Source organism: Otolemur garnettii, unplaced genomic scaffold, assembly GCF_000181295.1.
Source record: "Otolemur garnettii isolate 467f Iridium unplaced genomic scaffold, OtoGar3 scaffold00005, whole genome shotgun sequence".
NCBI classification, from domain to species: domain Eukaryota; kingdom Metazoa; phylum Chordata; class Mammalia; order Primates; family Galagidae; genus Otolemur; species Otolemur garnettii.
In genome coordinates this window covers 30,190,714-30,211,635 of record NW_003852400.1, presented here as the reverse complement: position 1 = coordinate 30,211,635, position 20,922 = coordinate 30,190,714, and the positions used below count along the sequence as shown (strand labels likewise).

The window sequence follows — 20,922 nt, the reverse complement described above, 5'->3', positions numbered from 1 at the left end:
CAGCAGAGTGCAGTAGTGACTAATAGAACGAGAAGGGTCTTGCAGTGGTATGTGGCCATGACAGAGAAGAACAAGGTGAGCCATAGATATTCTCCAGCAAACATCATGGGGATAAAGGTCAAAGCCCAAATCTCAGAATGAAGGGAATGGCTCTGCCTCAAGGACCAGACTGTGAGTCAGGACCAGACTCACATTTCCACCGTCATCCTCACACCCCACCCATAGGCCATAATATTACATATCCTTCCTGAGGGATGGGAAAGGGGATGCATGGGCTAAGCCTGAACTGCTTTTATGGGATACAGAGCGATATTTCCATATGTATACAGGTGTAATGATCAAATCAAGGCAATTAGCATATTCATCACTTCAGACAGTTATCATTCCTTTGTGCTAGGAACATTTAAAATTTTCTCTTCTGGCTTTTTGAAAATATATAAATTATTAAGGGCTGGGCACAGTGGCTAACACCTGTCATCCAAGCACTCTGGGAGGCTGAAGCAGGTGGATAGCCTGAGCTCAGGAGTTTGAGACCAGTCTGAGCAAGAGTGACACCCTGTTTCTAAAAAACATAATAGCCTGGCATTCTGGCAGGCAGCTGTAGTCCCAGCTACATGGGAGGCTGAGGCAAAAGGATTGCTCAAGCCCAAGAGTTTGAGATTGCTGTGAGCTATGATACCACGGTACTCTACCCAGGGCAACAGAGTGAGACTCTATCTCAAAAAAAAAAAGGAAAAAGAAAAAGAAAAACTATAAGTTATTGTTAGTCACATTCACCTGAACAGTGTTAAAGGGACACTAGAACTTACTAATCCTATCTAACTGTAACTTTCTATCAGTTAACCAACCTCTCCCTAACCTTCCCTCCCAGACTCTAATAACCACAATTCTACTCTCTATTTATGAACTCAACCTTTTTTCAGCTCCCACATGTGAATGAGAACAGGTAGTATTTATCTTTCTATGCCTGACTTATTTTGCTTAATATAATATCCTCCACGCTCATCTGTGTTGCTGCGAATGATGAGATTTCGTTGTTTTTTGTATTTGAATAGTATTCTATTAGGTTTCTCTACCACATTCTCTTTATCCTCACATCTGCGGATGGACATTTAGGATGCCTGCGTATCTTGGCTATTGTGAATAGTACTGCAATAAACGTGGGGTACCAGTCTCCCTTTGATAGACTGACTTCCTTTCCTGGGGATAAATTCCCAGGAGTGCCATTTCTGGATTGGTGTGGTAGTTCTATTTTTAGTTTTTTGAGAAACCACCATGCTATTTTCTATAATGGCTACACTAATTTACATTCCCACCAAGAGTCTCCCCTTTTCTGTATCCTCATCAGCATTTTTAATCTTTTGTCTTTTTGATGAATAGTCATTCTAAGTGGGGTGAGATGATATTACATTGTTGTTTTGGCTTTCATTTCCCTGATGTTGAGCACTTTTGCATATACTTGTTGGCTATTCAAGATTCACCTTATTTCTTTTTAACTCTCCTGTGGAAACAGAAGCATGAGCATAGATTACGAGATGAAAATGAAAATTACATCTTTAGACATATGACTGCATGAGACCACATGCTTTATACTGGATAGATGCACATTTGCTGAAGTATCTGTTGAGTAGCTATACATTCCGGGCTTTATATAATGCTTTAGGAATGAAGTGAGTGAGACTACTAAGTAGATAGACAAGCAGTGTGAGCAATACTCAGAGGCGAGTCTCTGGATAGTGACAGCCAAGTGAAGACACAGGAGGATGTAATTCTACAGGGGTGGGATAGGGGACAGAAGAAGTAGAAGATAAGGTCAGGAGACAAATTATGAAGAAGGCAACATCAGAGTTGAATATTTAAAGATAATATTCGATGTTTGCTGGAGAAAGATGCCTCAGAAGAGGAGCATATTCTAGGCAAAGAAATCAGTCCCACAAGAGCAAAAGCATGAAAACTTGGGGAAGGTTTCTTCTGCAGGATACTGAGACAATATCAATAGCAATGAAGAAGACGGGAAAGAGTCAGAAGATACTTAGAACAGACAAGAGTAGTGACTGAGTGAGTGCAGAGTGCTAGGGAGGAGCTGACAGGAAGACTCCTGAATTGGGGGTTTGAGGGCCGAGTGAATAGCAGTTCCATTAATAAGATAAGGAAAATCAGAGGAGAAATCATTTTCTAGACTTGTTGAGTTGAGGTTCTCATGATATACATGAACCAAAATATCTGGGAGGCTCCTTGAAATATTGACATGGACCTCAGGAAAGAGGGCTGAGATAGGCTATTAAATTGAGATTTACTCTTGGCTAGTAGCTAAAGCTTTGGGAGACAATGAGTGTGCTCAGAAAGAATATATAAAGAAGGAAAAATTAAAAGGAGAATCCTTAAAAAGGATACGTGAGTGAGAGATGGGCAGACCACACAAAGAAGAATGACAAAGAGTGGCCTCAAAGGAAGGAAGAAAAAGAAGCCAGGGGATGAGCAAGAGGGAAGAAGATGAGACGGTCCACAGTGAGAGGGTCCAATCACAGCAGAAGGGTCTAGTGGATGACAACCCGCATGCACACAGATTGAACAGGGCCCTGGATGCCCAACGTGTGTAGCAAGAATAGTTCCCAAGGACTGGTGGGAGTAAAAGTCAGACGGTGTGGGTTAAACACAGACTGGAGAGGGAGGAAGTGGAGACTTCTGTGTCTAAGCAGCATGACTGAACAGTGGGAGAGTGGGTGACGGGTTATAAACAGCAGCAGAATAGGGCAAAGCTACGTGGCTGAGCAAACCTTGTAACTCATCACAGCAGTTCCTACTACTGTAGGAGACCTACGTCTTCCTTAGTGGGTGACTCTGATGTATATTTTTAAGAGTTAATCTCAGATCCCAAACCTTAGGAATATGGCGACTTTTACTATCTTTTACATTCTGCAGTTACTGGTGCTTTGTTGCAGTATTTTTAGATGTGATTGTATTAGTTAACTTATTACTGAATTTCTAAAAATACTTCCCGTCTTTAAAAATAGTAAGAAAATAATGAGTAATATACTCACCAACATAAAAATATTTTCCAAAGATGCAGTAAGTTGCTAAGATCTAGTCATGTTTCATATTATTTTCTGAAAATGAACTAAATGTGAGACAATGTATCTAAATCCTTCGCTAAAATACTGATGATTTTCTGCACTTCCAAACTGGTTAAACTGATAATTTCATTATCTCATGCCTCAGACTGAGGAGGTTACATTGTCACCTCTCTATATACAAACTTTATAAAAGAACAAATGTTTCTAAGATATATGGAAATTCATATTAATAATAGTAACTGTTGGCTCAGTGTCCATAGCACAGTGGTTATGGCACCAGCTACATGCACTGACGCTGGTGGGTTCGATCCTGGTCTGGGCCAGCTAACCAACAATGACAACTACAAAAAAAAAAAAAAGCCAGGCATTGTGGTGGGCGCCTCTAGTCCCAGCTACTTGGGAGGCTGAAGCAAGAGAATTGCATAAGCCAAAGAGTTTGAGGTTGCAGTGAGCTGTGACGCCATGACTCTCTACCAAGGGAGACATAGTGAGACTCTGTCTCAAAAATAATAATAAAAATAAAATAATAATAATAGTAACTGTTTATCAAACAAGCTGACCTCCTTCACATATAATCAAGATATGGGACTTAGATCTATCCATAACCTTAGTTTTGCCCAGCCAGCTCTAACTGTGTGACAGTGTTATATGTTTAACCTATAATTTTCGTACCTGAGTAATAATACAACCTTGTAGAAACTCCACTGACATTATTTTGTGCTCTCTCATGCACTTGCTTCAAATAATTAGCTCAATGACTACCATAAAAATATTATGGTATGAAAACTTTTAGTTCCGGGTCCGTCTTTGTTTACTGCAACACACCCCAAAAATAAAGTCACTACAGTAACTGTAAGATCTTATCACCATTTAGAAACTTTTGGCGACAAACCAACTGGTTAAAGGTTAGTAACACAAACACGGATCTTGTGAGCATTTGTTTCAGTATACCTAGGAATCCAGTTCTTGATTCTTACTCGGGTATGCCAGAGTGTAGAAAACTTCCATAAGTTAAAAGATAACCCAACACAAGAAGTACCACTGCAACAAAATCATTCTAAATATCTCTATAAGGCATGGGAACAGAAGAGAGCCTGAGAGGTATTAAAGATAATTTAAAAAATGAATTAAATTTAAAAGATAATTAAAAATGAAGATAATTTACTATTGAACAGAACCTTGAACCTTATAATAGCCACTCTGTCCCTATTATATGAATCTGAATCTGTGGATCCTATTCCCACAAGCTGAAACTACCCCTGAGAAGAGAGCATATTGTCACTAGAACTAAAACACATCGGCCACACACCTGTCTAGCCCATTGTGGAAACTCAATTATTTGTTACACAAAATAATTAATACTACTACTTTCAGTAGAACCTCAGCAGATCAGGCATCATCACTTCTGAATTCAGCAGATTCTGAAACAGTTGCAAGGTATTCTGTTATTCATGCCATCTTTTGGTTAGCTTAGCATAGTGAACAGAATGTGAACTAGGAATAGAAAAACCCGCGTCCCACCACACGTACCTCAAAACTGGTACGAATGTGAATGACAGCTTGCAAGGCTTTTGTTTTCCCTTTGAAACTGGAACAATAACTGCCATTTCCTAAATATGATTGTGTACCAGGTGAGACTGAATCATAGTCAACTAAGAACAGAAATGACATCAGAAATCAGAAATATGAAAATAAATAAGGTAAGGCTCAAAAATGTTAATGATTAGCCCAAGTTCAGACTAGTTAGTTGGAAAGCAGAATTGGCAGCTACTCATTATAATTAAATAGATTATTGCTGCACTTACACAGCAATTATACTATGATAAATAAAAAGTTTGTTTTTTTTTTTTTAAGGAATGAACTATTTTGAAGTAATGGTGGCGAGGAAGTCCATCATCTCTGGGAAGTGTTCCTCTTAGTGAGTTGGGTGCCCTAGATATCACCTAATCAAACACCAACCCTGATAGATGAGAATTTGAGATTATAGAAACTCCAATGAGAACTGAGTTCTCCTTTTTCCAATAAAAAACTTATTTCGTATGTAAAAATACCTTATAAATTATAAAAGGCTTTAAAATGTAAGTAGTAGAGATGAAAGCTGAGATAAGACAATTATTGTGCCTAGGTTTTGAGAGAATGAATGCTGAAATTGTTTGGAACTATGTGGCTTGATGATCCCCACAAGCATCTGTTTGTGGAAGCTATTTATTTATTTATCTGTTAGTTTGTTTGTTAATGGTACAGGAGAATGAAAGGATGGACGAGTACCTGCTTTCTGCCAGGACTGAGGGTCAGGACTCAAGCCTGTTAAAGAATCAATTCGCTTTGGAGGTTGAAAAGAAGTTTCCTATGAAATTTATTGTGAGATTCAGGAATAAAGTACTGCCCTCTGGGGTACAGATGTCTAAATGTGATACTAAAAATTCTACTTTGGGCATTCATATTATTGTAATTGCAACTGTGTACACAAGACAGTGTGATTCAAAAGAGTGAGATTATGCATCAGCAATAATAAAACTATAGAAACTTAAGAAGCGTATACCTCAAGGTCATTTTCCAAATCATTTATAATGTTTGTACATTTAGTCTTGATGCCACTGTCAAATTAATACTGCTTAGGCGGAATTTTAGGTGGATATCTTCAGGATGCTTTGTGTCCTTCCCCTGTGCATACGGCATGAACTCTTTTGGCTTGTCTGGTGATTTATTTCAAAATACCACCTACATAGATGCAGTAAAACAAAATGCCTGAGTGGGGATCAGATAGACCTAGAGTCTCATCCTGGCTTCATAGCTTCCTGGCTTTGTAACATCCGGAAAATTCCACAGTCCAAGCCCCAACCTAAGCGATGCACTACAGGTTAGGTCGCGTCTCTGTACAATGCTTGGCCCAGAAATGTTAGGAATAATAATTATACTGCTGATGTATCTGGTGTGATGAGAAGCAGGAAGGGGGGTCCTTTCGTGTTCTGTGCTTGCCTGCCTTCTTTATGGTGCATGAGGGTTTTTTTAGTAGTAGGGAATGCCTTTTTATTTCTACTATGAAAACCTTACAAATTTTAAAGGTGCAACTTAAATTCTACCTATTAAAGTCAACCATGGGGCCTTGCAACAGTACTTCTTTATCATGATGGTAACTAAGAAGCAAACTTGATATTAACAGGGCCTCTTTTCCTAGAGGAAAACATGGGTCAGATATAATATACTATTGCCTATGTCATTAGCTGATACTCGATATTTGCACTCGTGACTTTTCTTCTAATAACTAAATACAATTGATAAGCGTAAAATAGAATACACATGTATGTATGTATATGCATGTGTATGTTAAAATCTCCCTTCACAATTCATCAGGTGGCTGTTTAGACTCACCCTGTGTCCATTTTTAATTGTAGAAACTTTGACTGCTGGGGCAATCAATTTCCCCCTCAAACTATATTTTCCCACATACAATTAAGGACAAAATAATCAGAGGAAGTTCTGTGTGGAGAGGGGAAATGTATTCAGTCTTATTCAATTTCTGTTCTATGGTAGGAAGAACTAAATCAGTACTCTGTTCTAAACCTATCAAAGAAATAAAAACTTTGAAGTCCTCCTTCATGTGTCATTTAAGTATTTGCCACTTACTGCATGACATGATTGCATCTCACATAAACATGACCTCTTTCCTGTGTGCAGAAAAAGTGACTCTCTTTGATGACAAATGTGTTTTATTTGATTGCAAATTCCTGTAGACAGCTATGTGTGCATATGAAACTTACGGTGCCGAGGTCAATAATGAAGCAGTCGCCCTTGTTGAAACTGTCCCAGCTGAGGGGAACTTCTGTGGCCCTGACCACTCTCCGACCCTTCACATGCAGGAGCCTCTGGGCTGTCAGGTCATTCGTGAGAACATGATTTAGTCCAGATGCCACACCGCCAGCCTGAGCAGGGAGGGGAAGACACAACACAAAACAAAGAGGAAACTGATGAGGCTTCCAACCAGAGGAGGCCAAGCGTAAGACCACAGGTGGAGGTGCCCAAACCATGCCTGCCAGGCCAAAATAAAACAGCTGCCTTTCCCAGGTGAAAAGTTCAATATGAGGAGAGAATTCCTTAGTAAGTCAACAAGCTGCTTTGTTTGTCTCTTTATTCTTTCATTTCTAACAATGCAACTTAAAAGTACAAATATAGGTATTTACTGAGCGCGCTGTATCAAGTACTGCATAAAAAGGAGGAAGCTCTTACCCTTTGGACACTAATGATGTCAAGTCATTAATGAGCGGGACAGCAAACAGAAATTTCAGAGGGGATAAAAGCAGGCTAGAGGGGCATCAACAGTAACAAGTACAGGGACAGCAGCCAGAGAACAAGGCACCCCAAAGTTCCTCCTGCCACAGGGCTAGAATGGAGAAAGGGAGTTGAATGCTGGCCAGGGGTGGGCTGCTTCTCCACGTGGTCCTTGCTTTTGCATTAAATAAACCAAATATCTTGGGTGGCGTCTCTGGCTCAGTGGGTGGGCACCAGCCTCATATACCGAGGGTGGTGGGTTTGAATCCAACTCCAGCCAAACTACAACAAATAAAATAGCTAGTCGTTGAGGTGGGTGCCTATACTCCCAGCTACTTGGGAGGCTGAGGCAAGAGAATTGCCTAAGCCCAGGAGGTGGAGGTTGCTGTGAGCTGTGATGTCATAGCACTCTACTGAGGGTGACAAAGTGAGACTCTGTCTCAAAAAACAAACAAACAAACATCTTCTTTATTTTCTGGTAAACAGAGTTTACTAACTGTGTTAGGCCTGAGTATTTTTAACTTTAATTTTAAGAGAGATGCAGTATTTTGACTGCATATTCCCAATCACAACAAAATAAAGAAGATAAACTACAACTACATAAAATTAAAGAAATGTTGAAGAAAAAATGTGTATCAATTATATTTTCTTGAATTATTTACAATCACCTTTTGATTTTTTTTAGTTAAATGTTCATAACCATTTAATTATTTCCACAATTAATTATAAGGTAATGTGCATCACTGAGTTTATAGTATAAACAAACTCTATCATTGACAGATCAAAGGCCTCTGTAATAAGGATACTTAGAATGAGGTTAGGCTGTATAGGTAGTGATTAGCACATCCTTTTAATTTTCACAGGCTTTAAATTTTCACCATTCTCCAGGAAAAGGCCCTTATGAATAAAGAAGTCTTGTTAGTATAGACTAAATGTTGTTTTCAGGACAACTAACTACAACCTCAAATTTTAGTCCCTAATTTTACAGAGAGTTCCACTTTTTTTGGCTGAATGAACTAAATAGTATAAAACACAATAAATATAAGTTTTCAGCTCAGTAATTTGAATTTTTTAAAAGTAAGGTGAAGAACATTGTGATTTAATAAAAAAATTATAAGAATACTGTGATCTAAAAAAAAGTTATAAAATATAAAGTAGACTTAGACTGAGGATACACATACAACTTTCAGGTTAATTTCACAGGGTGAACCAGCACAGTGATACACAGTCTGTCAAAATTAAACATTATTTAAAAAAATAATTTGTCTCTAATAGTTGATGCTACAAAATACAAAAACCACACTGTATGTTGCATGTAGAACCATAACTCTTCCATGAATATTATTTGCACTAGCCCTAGAAACTTCCAGTCTCCTTCTACTTTCACAAGGCAGAATAAAAGCAAAGTAGATGATGTGACCTAGCAGCACCATAAATACAGGGTTGCTGGCTGACAGACAGATGGTCACTCTCCACAATCATGGCAGGGACTAGTTCAGCCTGGGAAAGGTATGTCAGCTGGACATTGACTATAAAGGCACAATGGTAACTAACCCTCCTCTATAATCTCTTCCCAGCCTCTACGAGACTTTAAAGAGAAATGACACAAGTTAACCAAATGAGATAAGAAGATGCTCCTATTGCTTCCTAGCCAAATCTTTACATTACAAATGGCAACTACATATTATTTTTTCAGACTTGGTAACAGTAGGTTCTGTCTAATTTTGCTCATTATAAATAGACACAATGCCTTATTTTATAGGGTAATCCTAAATTTAAAGTGTACCCCAATGTTTGAACCCTTTATACATGTAGAGAGCATGAAAGTATAACGACTAGTGATTTAGATACTGGAGTCGATGGTCACCCACTCACAGACCAGCTCTGAGACCACGGTGAGTTACATGGCCTCCTGAAGCTGTGCCTTACTGATCGTAATAGAACAAAAGGTAATTACAGAAACTGCAGCTCAAGGTTGTTTATATTAAATGAGCTAATATACATGAAGTGATGACCACATTCCTGCAAGTGTAGAACTACTAATTGGATGAAATTAAGCATAATATAATCATATTTGCTCTTCTGGATGTTAAATTATCTCTGCTTCCACATTTCTTATCAAATACTGTTGCAACTTCATACATTGTCATCTGCTCAATGTCCCTGATGATAAGATAGCGGACTCATTTTCTTGCTGATAAATTTGAGCTCCAAATACCATCTTTCTAAAAAACACGTTAATTTGTGGTGGTCTTACTGCTTGTGATGAGAAGATAATTATCCAATAAGTGTAAAGTTACTTTTATCATGTCCACTTTTAAATATGTATCAAGAAATTTGATTTCAAAAATCCTGTTCACACTGATTGCTTATGTACTGTATATGCATTTTATTATTTAATCTAACCCTTAATCTTTATAACACCTGTATGAGAAAGCTGTTATACCCAATGCATGTTTGAGGATATTCAGCACAGAAAGCTCAAGTACTTGCCCTAAAGCAAACAACCGTATGTGGCAGAAATGGGTTCAAATCTGGGATGACAGCATAGCACCTGCTTTTAGTAACTACAAGACCCAACTCACTTAAAATGCTGGCCTTATTGACATAAAGGAAGTTTCAGGATCATTTGTCATAAAGGAGCTCATGTCAATTAAATATGAGAGGTAATATTTTCATATTTAGGGAGGTTAATAGCCTAGAGTGCAATAATGATTTCAAGAAAGATAAGAGAATATATAAGTATTTTGTCCTGATCTCAATGGTATCACAAAATATTCAACCAAGGCTCCAAATAGGTAAAGGTAGAAATAAGTCCTGGCATCTTAACAGGCAAATTTAGTATTACAGTCAGAATTATAGTTTTGCTCTTTAGCTTTAGGTCCACACGAGGGTGGCATGTTCCAGGGTGGGGCAGCAGGGCATGCAGAACGCCTGCTGGAGTATGTTTGATCTGGGGAACGCTCGCTTCTGCAGTGTGTGTCTGGGCAGGTGCTCCTCACGCCCTGACTGAACACACAGGTGGGGTGGGCAGGGATGGTAAAGAGGGCCCATCTGCAGTGTGTTGCCGAGAGAATGCCAGGAAAATCCTCCCCTTTCCTGAAGCTTGCCTTAAAGAGCTAGAACTATTTAGCTAGTATTTGTTTTTGCCTGTTTACTTTCAGAAGTAAGGCCAATTTATTGGTGTTTTGAACCAATACATGTAAATTGTGTGTGTGCTCACATGCACGTTTGAGTTTGTACGGCTGAACCACACATATTTTCAGCTAAATGGTGCATTTGCAGAATTTCTAAGATTAAACTACTCTATTTGAGAAATGCGTGCCTAGTTCTTTTTACTTAAATGATAATTCTTATAATGCAGTATTAAGATATTACAGAGCAATTAATATTCCAAAGGCCTGAGTTACTTTCAGCAAATTCAAGAGTTCTCTAGAATAGCAAAATGAAAACTGTTAAGACTCAACTTACTAATATTTAACTATTAAAATAACTTTATTAAACTTTATTAAAATAACTATATTAAAAGGCATTCTTGTGAAAACATAACTGAAAGTACTTAACTTTCTTGAAAACATTAACCTATCAATTTAAAATCTAGTATATGCACATATACATTTCACACTCACAGAGCACTTATTGTATGTCTGGCAGTTATTAGAATATAGCAGTATAATCTACTGAAAGAAGAACACAACAAGACAGAAGACCCCTGCCTTCAATGAACTTTCATTTCATGAGGACATGAGGTATGGAAAAATGGGAGGAGAATGGGCTTGATAATAGAAACGGAGAGAGCTGCTTACCTTGTACTTCAGACCGCCTTTGAAGTAACCAACAAACTCAGTAGATTCATAGCCCTGCAGTTCTCTGCTCTGCACTGGCTTGCCACCCAAATAGTCATCCATCTGAACAGTGAAGATGGCAGCTGCTGTGCTTTCATCCTGGGAGCACTCCTTTCCTGAAACAGCAAAGGAGAGCATCTCGGTCATCAAGCTAGAAAAGAGACTAAGGCAGAACTTCTGAAATAAATGGGGAATTTCCAATTCATTTACTTAACAGTAAGGACAAGAAGTCTACGGAAAGATTTTGGCAGAAACAATATATCATTTTGCTAATAACTAAAAAAGTTATTTTTGTTCTTGCTTTTTCCAGTGCCTTTAATAATTTTTAAAAGAAACACTCTGTCTGAATATACTAAGAAAGATATAAAAATATAGTTCAGTGAACATTTATTTGGTCATAGTCAATGATACCAGATGATGCAAAATTTTGCAAGTAGGCTGGACATGGTGGCTCATGCCTATAATCCTAGCATGCTGGGAGGCCGAGGAAGGTGGACTGTTTGAGCTCAGGAGTTGGAGACCATCATAACCAAGAGAGAAACCCTGTCTCTACTAAAACCGGAAAAACTAGCAGGTTATTGTGGTGGGCACATGTAGTTCCAGCTTCTCAGGAAGGTGAGGCAAGAGGATTGCTCAAGCCCAAGAGTCGAGATTCCTGTGAGCTGTGTCTCTGTTGCACTCTACCCAGGGTGACAGAGTGAGACTGAGTCTCAAAAAAAAAAAAAAATGCAATTAGTTTAGGCTTTATTAGTTTTAATCTTTAGGTTTCTGTAATGTCAATATGTTAATTAGTATTGTAGGAGAAATATGAACATCGGGGGCCATAATTAAATAATTTCACAGAAGCAAGTGGATTTTAGAAGGGAAAAATGAACACAATTTGATCTTACCTCTATTTGTTTGCATGAAATTATCTCTGAAGGAAAAGGAGAAGTAAAGACACTAGCATGCTGGCATTTATTAAGTGTTACTATTGGAGGTGGCATTACCTCAGGAATTTAATTTTCACAATTCAAATACAGATCATATCCAAAGTCGAAACAATTCCTAGGAACCAGTGTCTGTAGTGTACATGAAGGTTAGAGAAAGGACGGTCCTGAGGGAGACTCAAATTTTATAAAAAGCAGTTCAAATCTCTTACTGTATCTGAGCTGTACAAAAAGCATAAATAATTCTAGAAACGACAGCTAACATGTATGCATATTTAGTATCCTACCTATGGGCGAGACACTGTGCTATGTACTATGTGGATGATCTCATTTAATCCTCAAGCAAACCCAGGAAGCAGAAGCTATTTTCTACCATGTTACAACAGAGAAAACAGAGGTTTACAGAGACTGAGTAACTGAGTTCATAAGGGGATCTATACCAGAAAAGGACCCAGACTCAGGTCTGTGTGATTCTGAAGCACAGGCCTTTAGAAACTACAATAGCCAAGTAGATACTGTTTACACTTAGACTCTTCATTAGCAGTAAAACTCTGTGGTGATCACGGTATCTCCTGAGGATAACTGGTGCATAAACGTTTAGAAGCTATAACAATATATGGTAATAGTTTATGTGACAACCCAAACTGAGGGTATTCACTGAAGTTGAAGAAAAGAAACCAGTTAGCTATATTAATAAGATGTCTTTACAATTTATCTCTTACTTTCAAAGGAGACCTGTGTAGTATCTCTTATTCTCAAAGGAGACTTGTGTAGCAAATATCTTCTGCCAGGAAAAAATCAGTAGCTAGAAGTGTACTGGACGTGGCAACAATTTTGTGACCTTGCTGTGGTCAAAGGTAAATACTGCATTTAACACACAGGCATTTTGCAGTCTGAAAAGACTCCAGTGTCATTCTTCTGTCCATTTTCCCAACCCTGAGAATATCAATAAAGTTATAGATGTAGATTTTGTACACAAACGCTTTAAGAGATAATCTCAAATCAAGGTTAATGTCAAGGTGTTGAAGATAATGTATTAGACATAAACATTCTTACTTGACTGCAAGTTGAAACCTGCATCTCTTTAGGTGGACTTAAATGGACAGGCATGAAGTTGAATGAACTGGAAGTAAGTTAATTAAATTACGCTTTCATTTGTTGATGCTTATGTAATATGCTAAGCTGGGGGCTATCCGTACAAATAAGAGTCCTTGTCCAAAAGAAGTTGAAAGTCTTAATGAAGAAAATATCAGCTTATGAAGGTGAAGATTAGAATGAAATTCAGTTGTATCATGATGAAATCCTAGGAACTTATAAATTTGGTATATGAATTCTGCTTATGAATTCATTTGGTCTTCTTTTATAAATTCTCCTGATGACTTCCTTTATTATTTTCCTGTGCTGATTTTACCAGTGTCTTTTATGTTTTGTTATGTTATTTTATGTTATTAAATATATAATATTACATTACACTTGTATATATACTGAAAACTTCCTGACATTGTTTTGGAAATATGATGATTTTATATATAAAACATAGATAGAGAGAGAGTTTTAAAAACTAGGTTAGGCCAGACATGGTGGCTCACACCTGTAATCCCAGCAATTTGGGCGGTCAAGACAAGAAAATTACTTGAAGCTATGAGTTGAAGACCAATCTGGGCCACATAGCAACCCTGTGTCTCTCCAAAAAATAAATAAATAAACTAAAGAGAAGAAAAGAAAAGAAAAAGAACAAAAACCCTAAGTTAATCCAACACTCTTTCATGATTTAAAAAATGATTGGGATGGGAGAGGAACATCCCTAACTAGATAAACAGCATCAACAAAAAACACAGGGCAAACATAATGCTGAATGGTGAAAGACTGAATATTTTCCCCACAAGATCCACACAAGGCAAGGATGTCCCCTCTCACCACTCTTATTCATCATAGTACAGGAAATTCTATCCACTAAAATAAGGCAAGAAAAAGACATACAGATTGGTTGTAAAGAAATAAAAATGTCTCTATTTTGAGGTAACAGGATTCTTTACACAGTTAATTCCAAGGAATCTAACAAAAACCTCTTCTAAGAAATAATGCACTCAACAAGATAGCAAGATACAAGATCAGTAAAAAAAATCAATTGCATGTCTATATAAACACAATGAATATGCAGAAACCAAAATTAAAAACATAATACCAGTTACAATCACTCCAAAGAAACGGAAATACTCAAGGAAAACACGTACAGGATCTGTAAGCTGAAAATTACTAATAGGCAATGCAAAAATTCAAAGAAGACCTAAATAAATATAAAGGCTTAGTGTTCATGGATTTTAAGACTCAACATAATCAAGATGTCAACTATTCACAAATTGATCAAGGCCTAATACTGTTCTTATGAAAATCAAAGTACGGTATATATATATATGCCTATGCCTCACTATATACATTATATACATTTTATCTAGCTATTCTAGGGCCTGTGCCTCACTATAGAGAGAGGCCCTAGAATAGCTAAAAATAACCTTCGTAAAGCAGCACAAAGTGAGAGGAATCACTCTACCCCAAACTGATAATAAGGTTTACTCTATAGCTATAATAATTAAAACAAAGTAGAATTGGTGAAGGATAGAACATAGATCAGTACATACAGTTTCCCCTATGGTAGTATTTTCTAAATTATAGTATGGTTTAGTATTCTATAGTATACAAACATGTAGTATACTGTAGCACAGAATTGACATTGATACAATCTACCTGTCTGCATATTTCTCCAGTTTTACTTGTACTCACGTACCTGTGTGTGTCCATTTTGTTCTAGACAATTTTACCACGGGTGTAAATGCATGTATCACACTAAAGATGCTGTATAGTTCCGCTAATGTATTGTGCTTCCCTTTTGAAGTATACCCACCTTCTGCCTACATCACTCCCTCCTCACCCTACCCTAACTTCTGACAATAAATCTAAAATTTTGTTGTTTCAAAAATGTTATATAAATGGTATCATGCAGCATGGAAACTTTGGGCTTTAGGTTTATTTGTTCTTTTTTATCAATCAGAATAATTCCCTAGAGAGTCATCTAATTTTCTGTGTGTATTAACAGTTTGTTCCTTATTAACTGCTGAGTAGTATTCCCTGGTAGAGCTGTATCACAACATGTTTAACCAGTCACCTATTAAAGAATATCTGGGCTGATTCCAGTTTTGGGTTATTCAAATAAAGCTGCTAAGGACATCTATGCTTAAGGTTTTCCATAAATTTTTACTTCTCTAGAATGAGAGCTCATGATTACAGTTGCTAGGTCATGTGACAGTTATATGTTTAGTTTTGTAAGAAACTAGTAAATCCTTTCCAGAGTGCTATTGGAAAGGATTTTTACATCCCCCTGCACCAGCAATGTAAGTGATTCAGTATCTCAGCATCCTCTCCAACCCTTTGCATAAATTCCTTTTATTATATATTGTAATCCAATCCTGTGGATTTTAAGCGCCTTGCAGAAGGCCTAGCACAGACTAATCACTGGATAAGTCTATGTTGTTTTGAAACATATTTATGTAAAGTTAAAACTGGCAAGAAGAAAGGGTAAGGGTAGGTATTGGTACTATGTGTAAGGTATGTGACAGACAGCAGTTTTACCAGCTGACCCTACTCATGAACTTGGTGCTGTAAGGAACTAGAAGTACAAGGTGGATACATTTAAACAGCTAAGTACAAACCTGGAATGTCTTTCTATGAAGGACTAATACCAAAGCTTCTAAGTTACATACAACTAATTCTTACATTTAAATATACAGTGTTTTTGTTTTCTTTTGTTTTGAGATAGAGTCTCAATCTTGTCACCCTGTGTAGAGTGCTATGGTGTCACAGCTCACAGCAACCTCAAACTACTGGGCTTAAGCAATCCTCTTGCCCAACCCTACCAAGTAGCTGCTGGGAGCTACAGGCACCCACCACAAAGCCGGACTAATTTTTCTGTTTTTAGTAGAGACCAGGTGAGCCTTCTGCTCAGGCTGGTCTCAAACTCTTGTCCTTAAACGACCTACCTCTCTCAGTCAGCTTCCCAAAGGGCTAGGATTATGGGCCTGGCCGATAAGCCACACCCGATAAGCATGTAGTGTTAACACAAGGTGATAACATCAAATAATCTTGAGTTATGCCAGGGTGCTATGGAAACACTGAGGAAGAAACCTGGAAAGACGACTCTCTCTCATAGGTCCAATTTCTTCCATTTTCCCTTTCTGACTCCTACTTAGCTTGTTTCTTCATTTCTCCTTCATCCCAATCTGACTCCACCTCACACTTCTTTTCCTTATAACTGATGTCCACCTATAGTGCATAATGTAAGGGTACATGTCGGATCTATTAAGTATAGAGTATAAATGTCTTAAGGCAATGATTAAGTAAAAGAGATAGGTATATATGAACCAGAGTGACGTAAGCGTTCCTAATTCTATATGAAATCAGCACATTGTCCCCCATAAATGCATTAATGTATACATGATCTAGGTGTTTATGATTTAATAAAAAAAAATGATGTCCTGATTTCCTTTAATCAAATGTTCTTTCCCCCTAAACTTTTAATTCACCTTCCTAGAACTTTCTCTCAATCTGTCTCTCTCCTTGTAGGTTTATCCTAATTTAGATCTTAATTAATTAATTTAATTTTATCTTTATGGATAAAACTCAGTTTACTTTTGGGAGCTGAAGTAGGAAATGTTGCTGGACTATTTATTTTACTGTAAGCTTTTCCATCTCTCTGTGATTTTCTCTCAATGACAAGACTCCCCCCAATTACGCTCATAATTTTGTTTTTCCTCAAGGCTTCTCGTTTCCCCACAACTACAGACATTTGTGACTCGTACACAGTACTGATTGTATTTTACTGATGTCATATCACTTTTTGTCTTACTACATCTGATGAAACTTCAGAGAAGGTTCATAAATTATTCACATCCCAAAGTACATTACACAGTGCTAGGCACATTGATGGCTACTTTATGAATTAGCTTGCTATTAACATGCTATTGACGTCAGCATTTAAAATCCTAAATGTTTCTGCCCAAAGGATTTTCTATTATATTTTTGAAATTGATGAGCACTAAGTTAATAATTAAGAGCCAAAGTAAATCTGTAAACTCTACAGAACACAGTGCTTAGGGAACTATTTGGATAAGAATGTACAGTATTAGAGAATTGTGTTCAAATCCCACTTGCAGTCTCCTGGTGAGGTCAAATTTAATTGCTGTTTACCCTGACATACAATTTTTTTTTTACATTTTATTTAATTCACCCAAAATGGCAAATCTGGCATTTCAGGTACACTTACTCATTCCAGATCCATGTTCTAGATAAAAAGAATTCAGTGGGGACATCATTAAGCTATCTGGCATCATTCATTCTTGAACATACAGTATACATATTAAGGTTTCAGTGCTTTCTGGTATAAAATTTAAATAGATTACTGTCTATTATAACATTGCGATATGAATAACGACAATGCAATGGGAAACAAAATGTGTTAGAACTCAAGACTGAGCTTTCTTCACTCACTCAAGCTAACCAAATGGTACACTTTTAAATCCAATTTTTGTCTACATATTTTTTCTCAAGCAACTAATCCAAGTACTTGCCAATGTTTAGACAGTCACCAATGTTTTCACCTATTTTGTTTCTTAAAATATTCAAGGATTAGGAAATAAAATTGTTGGCTTTCCAGAACTTAAGAATATGTATGTGTGTGATTTTATGTGTTTGCCTCCCAAGCTCAGGAGTAAGAATAAAGAAACACAAGCCTAGGGGAGGCAAGCTAGTTTTAAAAGAACGCAAAAGACTCAGGGAGTTGGCATGTAGTTAGACAGGGTGTGCCCACCCGGGCAAGACCTCATAGGGAGAGTGTGGACATTCAGGATGTTTACGAGTAAAAGCAGAAGGTGGAAAAAGTGGAATACACAGGCCCAGTGTCCTGAGAGCCTGGAAGGAAAGCAACTCAAAATAATTACTACTCCTGAAGGGGCTGTTCTGCCCCACACTGCGTCCTTATTAAAACAGATAAATAATAAATCAATAAATAACATGGCAGTTTGTCTAAATAAATACATAAATTAGCCATATGGAGCTACTTATTAATACAGACAACATCTGTGTTTTTCCTTTTCTTTTTTACTGATGCCATCGTAAGACACCAGCTCCCCAATAAACAGCAGACAAGCTGAAAGGTGTGGACAGAATCCTGTTTGAAAGAAAAACAAAAAGCTAATCCCTGCAAGTAATAGAGAAACCTGAACTGATGCCCAAAGGCAACAAATAAACATAAATTTATCCTGGGGGTGGCACTCCTCGCCAGCTGTGGCAAATGTCCACAAACTTGTTTGACTTCGTCCCCATCTTCACCAGCAAATCAGGAATGAACTTGTCAGAAGATGCGCGGGACTTGACTAGCGCCGGGCGCTCTGCAACAGCGCTTCTGGGCGACAGTGGCCTTAGACATTGGAAGGTGAAAGGGGAAGAAACCTGAGGGACACGTCTCAAAATCCAGAACTGGATTGACAACAAAGATCAAAGGCAGCAGGATACATCTACTCTGAATCCCCTGCTCCCCGCGTTTACCTCTAGCGAGGAGTGGACTTTAGCTGGGAGAGTGTCCAACCCCAAAGGGGCGACGGCTCCACGATGGCGCGACTGGCGCAGCGCGTCCCCAGTCTACCTCAGTCTGCGGTCCCCCTTGCCCCTGAGCTTTCATAGACGCCCACGTCCCCGCTCCCTGCGCCAGCCGGCCGGGTGCAGCTGCACGCCGCCCCTTACCCAGCCAGAAGTGCAGGCGGTAGGAGAAGCCCCGGCTGGTCTTGGCCGTGTGCAGCACCAGGTAAGCATCCCCGACGTAGAAGTCGCCGTAAGCGCTCTGGGGCACCGCCACCAGCTCCAGCTTCTCGACCCTCCAGACCTGCAGCCCCGCCTGCTTGCCGGCCCGGGAGAACTCCTCGTGGTACAGCTCGTGGGCCATGGCTCGGGCACACCAATGCTCTGGGGCGGACGCGGGGCCGGGACTCGCTCACCCTGGACTCGGACTGAACCGAGACTGGCAGGAGGGACGCCGTCCGCCCTGACTTAAAGGGTTTCCTCCCAGGAGGCGGCGCTCCGACACGGGAGTGGCCAAGTGCCCGGGCCCGAGCTGCTGCCGAGGATGGGCTCCCGAGGGCGAGCGCAGCGCCCGCTTCCCGGTTCCCACCCTTCCCGGGCCCCGAGCGCAGCCTCCGCCCTGAGATCTTGAGATTCCCCGGAAATCTACGACAGCAAGGACCTCCTCCAAAGGAAGACTTTTTCTGTGGCAATAGAGGGAGGAGAGTAACGATGAAAACTGCTTGGCATTCCCTGGTGCCTACCCAGTACCACGTCCTGAGGGCATTTTCCCTCCTCCCCCTAATCCTGTTATTCTGGATCTCAGATGTGCCTGTCACGAGGCTCGGGGCGCTGAAAGAGCGCGCCAGCCCTGCAGCGCCCAGCGGACGTTTCTCTAGAAGCAAGACCTGTTCTCCTGGCCCTGAAGAATAATTCTTTCTTATAACAAGGCTTTCTCCTCTGATAGAACCAGAGGAAATTCTTGCCGTTAGACAGCAGTGGATGGAGCCACACAGGCCTGCTGGAAAAATTTTAATGTCTCCTTAAAAAAAAGAAAAACAAACGGCTTTTTGAGCAGCAGGTCATGCTAGTCATCGACTCCATCCTTTCATTGGCCAATCTCTCCATTTCTGATGACCAAAGTGTCTGTCTGTCTTCTCAGTTTGAAAATAAAATGAAAAGCCGCATATTAGGTCTCTTTTGGAAAGGATGAAAATTTGGAAGATTGGCTGTCCTGCCTGGGCAGAGCTCTCTCTCTGCAAATCCCCAGGAGTCTCGTAGCTGTGGTTAAGCTCTCTTGCCACCTGCCTCATCTAGTCAAGAAAGTTGCTGGAAAAAAACAGCCTCTACCCCGCTGGGTGTTCTCTGGTTAGGGGCGTTTGTGGATGTAATTTTATGCTTGGCCTGCCTTTGGAGTTACCTATTACCTAGCTTCCAGGGGCTGCTTTTCTCATTGTTTTACCTAAATTTTTGCCTTTGCAGCAAGAGCAAAACACTGCAGACCGCAGGTGGAAAATTACTCTTTATTTTGCATTCATTTAAAAAACATGGTGGGTGGCGCCTGCGCCTCAGTGGGTAGGGCGCCAGCCCCATATACCAAGAGTGGTGGATTCAAACCCGCCCAGGCCGAAGTGCAACAAAAAAATAGCCGGGCGTTGTGGCGAGCGCCTGTAGTCCCAGCTGCTCAGGAGGCTGAGGCAAGAGAATCGCCTAAGCCCAAGAACTGGAGGTTGCTGTGAGCTGTGATGCCACGGCAGTCTACCAAGGGCAACAAAGTGAGACTCTGTCTCTAAAAAATAAATAAATAAATAAAAGCAGCTGGTGTAGCCAAGAATTCTGCTTTTGTTGAAAAAGCAAATTGCTAAGGAAGTAAAGAGAGGGAAAGCTGATTTTTCATGTAAATTTTTTTTTTTTTTTTTTTGGTTTTTTTTTTTTTTTGAGACAGCGCCTCAAGTTGTCACCCTGGGTAGAGTGCAATGGCATCACAGCTCACAGCAACCTCCAACTCCTGGGCTCAAGCAAGTCTCCTGCCTCCACCTCCCAAGTAGCTGGGACCACAGGCGCCTGCCACAATGCCCGGCTGTTTTTTTGTTGCAGCCATCATTGTTGTTTGGCGGCCCGGGCTGGATTTGAACCCACCAGCTCAGGTGTATGTGGCTGGCGCCTTAGCCGCTTGAGCCACAGGCGCCGAGCCAGGCA

At 39.5% G+C, this 20,922-nt stretch overlaps 1 protein-coding gene across 1 annotated transcript in view; it reads right to left on the bottom strand.

The window, feature by feature from the left end:
* SCIN (scinderin) overlaps window positions 1–19,108 on the bottom strand; it is an 85,883-nt gene extending 66,775 nt beyond the window's left edge. The window contains exons 1-3 of the mRNA XM_003782712.3: window positions 18,910–19,108; window positions 11,150–11,304; window positions 6,836–6,997 (exon numbers count right to left, since the gene is read on the bottom strand). Of these exons, the coding sequence (XP_003782760.1) occupies window positions 6,836–6,997; window positions 11,150–11,304; window positions 18,910–19,108 (516 nt within the window). The remainder of the gene's footprint in view (window positions 1–6,835; window positions 6,998–11,149; window positions 11,305–18,909) is intronic.
* Window positions 19,109–20,922: the final 1,814 nt, after the last annotated feature.